The sequence below is a fragment of the Aplysia californica genome, unplaced genomic scaffold, assembly GCF_000002075.1.
Source record: "Aplysia californica isolate F4 #8 unplaced genomic scaffold, AplCal3.0 scaffold00381, whole genome shotgun sequence".
Lineage (NCBI taxonomy): Eukaryota > Metazoa > Mollusca > Gastropoda > Aplysiida > Aplysiidae > Aplysia > Aplysia californica.
In genome coordinates, this window is record NW_004797651.1 from 233859 (window position 1) to 238096 (window position 4238).

The following is a 4238-nucleotide window of genomic DNA, read 5'->3' on the forward strand; positions in this document are numbered from 1 at the left end:
ATAAATAAATAAATAACTTGAAAAATAAAAAGGTCCAGGGAATAAAAGAAAAATTGTTTTATATATGGTAAAACAGTCGTTGGTGACATTATACATCACACAACTCCTGGCAGCCACCTACCAGTTCCGATTTGAGCACGAGAAGAGCTTGGTCTATCCTCTCCCCAATATTCTTGGATTTCGAGGGAACAGTTTTCACGTCATCCTCTCCGCTGGACGAGACCGATGAAGAGTTTCCAGACTCTCGTGTCGTGAAGCCTGTTGTTGGAGACGCCACAGTACGAACGCGTGTGTTCAGATTACCACCTGTTTGTTGCTTCAAATGCAACAGCGTTTTCGGCCGCTCCACAAGGATGTTTGGTCGGTAGGCAGCATTATTGTTCATGACATCGGTTTCAGTCCGAATCTCTGGAACCGAGAAACTGTTGTTGTTATTGCTATTGTTGCTGTTGTTGCTGTTGTTGTTGTTGGTATCATGTCGATTCCGATTGTCTGTATTGAAGAAGACTTGATCGGAGTCCTGTCTCTCGGTCTCGTCTTTGACCACGACTTCCGTGCACGTCGATGACGTCATTTTCTTTGAGGGCATGTGGGTACTGTCCCTTTCCACAACTCGGATGACAGTGTGGGGTATTGGGTTCACTGTTGAAGTCACAACCGCGGTGTGCACAACCGATTCTACAGAAGTGTTTGTGGCACTTTTGGTTTCAGCAACTGATGTTTCAAACCTGAGGTTAACTTTTCCATCTTCTCTGTTCAAGGAATTCATATCGCACTTTCCACTTCCAACATTCCCGTGAGAAGGTTTGGCGTCCGTTTCGTTTCTGACGTGGCTGTGAGAACGAGAATCACTCTTCCCGCTAAGGTCGTTGCTATTTAAACAAGTCACATCCGTTTCGCTATCAATATTGCTGAATGAAGTGTTCTTTTTAAACACAGTTGCGTTGCTGGAAAATTCATTCACACGTACCGTTGCTGGCGTTGGGACAGGGGCAACTACAGGAGCCTGCGGGGTTCTATCAAAGTCAACTTTGGACGTTCCCACCGCAAGCCGAATCTTTTCATCATCGCTGTGTAGACAATTGACATTCTTTTCACTTTCCGCTTTGCTGTGTAAACTATTAGCCTCCCTTTCGTTTCCAACATGGCTGCTTGAGCTGACGACATCATTGTCGTTTTTATGAGTGTTCTGAGAGCTAACTACATCCTTTTCAGTTTTGATAACTCGTTGTGAAGAAATGTTGTCTTTCTCAAACTCAAATTTGCTTTGTGAATGTAAGTTAGCTTTCTCGGATGGATCCTCTTTTCGTGAACCTCCTTCGAGACAAGAAACAGTTGATGACGTAACGATGGCTCTGACTGAAGATTTTGGGTCACGCTCATCACAATCAGGATCTACCATAGACATTTTCACAATGAACTTTACAGCACCGATTTCGTTTTGTGAACGAAGGTGACTCTTTTTGTTTTCAACGTCGCTATTTGAGCTATCCGTCAGTTTTCTTTGGTCGACGTTGTTGTGTTCTCGAGTGGAACCCATTTCATGCCCAGTGTAGGTAAACGAATTACTGGCGCCTTTTTCAGGAACCGTACCGCCTTTCGAAATACAATTCAAACGTTCCACTCGCGAACTTACGACTGACGACGTTTTAGAAGCTTTATCTTTGCAAACTGACGGAGTATCCACAACTTGTGTACTTCCAATACCTTTGTTGGGAAGGTTTGTTTCTTTTGCGGATTGACTTGCTTCGCTTGAACTAGAACTCCCAGTCATTTGCCCCGTCCCCGACGCCACCGTGATGGTAGAGGCAGTGCTGCTTGTGCTGGCGCAGACAGTTTGAAACTCGGTGACGTGAGTGTCTCTCACATTCGGGCTTGACTGTTTCTGATCTCCTTGGCCAGGACTGGTCTTCACCTGAACCGACATGGATATTCTGTTTACTTCTCCTTCTCCTCTTCTTTCCCCTCGAGCCCCTTCTTCCTTTGCTCCTCTTACCCCTTCCTTTTCTCTGCCTCGTACTTTCCCTAATCCTTCCCTTCCTCCTTCCCTTCCCCCTCCACCCCCTCCTCCTCCTCCTCCTCCTCCTCCTTTTCCTCCTGCTGCACTTGAATCAACATTCTGGTCGTCCCGGAAACTGTTGAATTTCTTGATGATATTCTGAACTTTGTTGGGCCCCTGCATATCGTCCACGCCTAAGAACTCCCGGTGGCCGTCGTCTCCTCGCCCTACTACACAACCTTTGTCTGTGACCTCCGTCCGGCCTGAGAGCCGCGAGCTGACGTGCACGAGCGAGACACGACCGGCGGTGCTGGAGGTAAGTGTCCTCGGCATGTCGTTGGCGCCGGTGCCTGGAGGTTGAAGGTCACCCCTGTTTGTCTCTGCCCTTGTGTGTTTGCCCGGGACACGTTCCGCACCGAAGTTTACAACCTTTACGCTGTTAAGTCGGGACTGTCGCTGCTCGTGAACCACGGAATTGGGCCTGACCGCTTTGTTTCGGCCACTGTCAACACCCATGGTTGCTCTACTCTGGTTGAAGCTCATTATACCAAAGTCATAAAGCTCGATGGCATGATAAATCTTTTCTTTGCTTCGTCCATTGTCGGCCCAGTAAGTTCAATGGTCATAATTAACGACTTTGGCCTCCAACGAAAAAGATGTCTAAATTAAGAACTCGCTGAAAACTGAATACAATGAGTACTCACGTCAGAGCAGTTTACTGATGTAGGTTATTTTCTATAATATGGAATTCAGTACACTCGAGGTGCTTAATCAGAATAAAACCACAACAGAGTCTATGTTCATACGCAATTCCACTACACTACTCTTAGCGATAAAATAAATCGTATCAATCGACACTGTCCAGCTTAGCAAAGTTGTACTTTTATTTATATAAATTTATTCGTTAAAAAAGGTATTTTCACCTTCAAGAGATTTTACTGCTACCATACATGATCACAATGAACTTATCTTCACCTTTATCAAACTTTTTAAACACGTCCAAAGAGTAAGCTGTTATGTCAGAGAAGGATGAACATCCACAGATCACTCGAAACAACCACACGTGCTCAAAAGCACAAGCAAAATAAGCACATGTGTTTCTATTTCAACTACAACAACACATGGCAAGTGTTTATAGTCTACTGATGAGTAATCCTTTCAGCTCACGATCATATTATTATCATTTTATGATGACAATAGAAGGAACACACGTCGTAGGTTCACGCGGAATCTAGTGGGACACAGATGTCATGAGACTGATCTGACACAGCGGGCATCCCGTTTCTGCCATCTGTCCCCGCGCTCAGCTACGTGTGTTATCGGCCTCACTTGGCACAGTCTCATCCACGCCGTTCTTTAATACTCAACCAAGCTTTCGCAACGGCAGAAGTACTCTCGAAGAACACGTTAGCGCATTGACATCAGGAGAACAAATTATGCCTAAATAAAACCTAAATTTGCTTGAATTAACACAATTTTAGCTTTGACATCAGGAGAACAAATTCTGCCCGAATAAAACCTAAATTTGCTTGAATGAGCACACTTTTTGCTTTTACCCAAAAGCAATTTTGCTTTTACCCAAAAGCAAAAGACTAGAGGTTTTCAAAGGTTGGTCAACAGTCGTACCATTCAAGGCTTTGTGCTAGATACATAGTCAAATATGACTTGCGAGTACTTCGCCAAGTTCACGGGCAAGGGAAGCCAAACACATACTGGATCATTACTGTCGGTGAAGGACGCGAAGGGGGCGGGGCGGCGAAGGCGAAGACAGTGTAGAGGCAATGAAACATGTCACATTATCCAAGCCGTGAGTGAAACAAGTCAAAGGACCGTTACGTGACCAGATGTTTGTTCTGTGGGCCTATCGGTTGTGATGTCATGTCAGTCTGTGGGAGGAAAAAAAGAACGTTCAAATAATCAATCAGCGCGTCAGTTTACTTTATCTTTCATGTACAAAAAGGTAAATACTATTCTTGAGCGTGCACGCTCACAAATGAGAAGTCTATAGACCAACCTTTTTGCAGTGTATGATAATAAAATTGTCATAGTATTACATTAAAAAAACAGAAAAGATAACTCTGTAAATAGAAGTATGGACAAAAGATTCACATAAAAACACACGTATGCACATAAACTTACATACACACCCAGTATCTATCTGTCTGTCTGTCTGTCTGTCTGTCTGTCTGTCTGTCTGTCTGTCTGTCTGTCTGTCTAGCTCTGTGTCGTCTGTCTGTCT

The 4238-nt window shown here is 44.4% G+C and overlaps 1 protein-coding gene across 1 annotated transcript in view; it reads right to left on the reverse strand.

The window, feature by feature from the left end:
- The window catches only part of LOC106012466 (putative uncharacterized protein DDB_G0277255), a gene marked incomplete in the record, with an annotated part of 17287 nt that extends 13135 nt beyond the window's left edge, over nucleotides 1–4152 (reverse strand). Inside the window, 1 exon segment of the mRNA XM_013085516.2 lies at nucleotides 121–4152. Within this exon segment, the coding sequence (XP_012940970.1) occupies nucleotides 121–2542 (2422 nt within the window).
- Nucleotides 4153–4238: the final 86 nt, after the last annotated feature.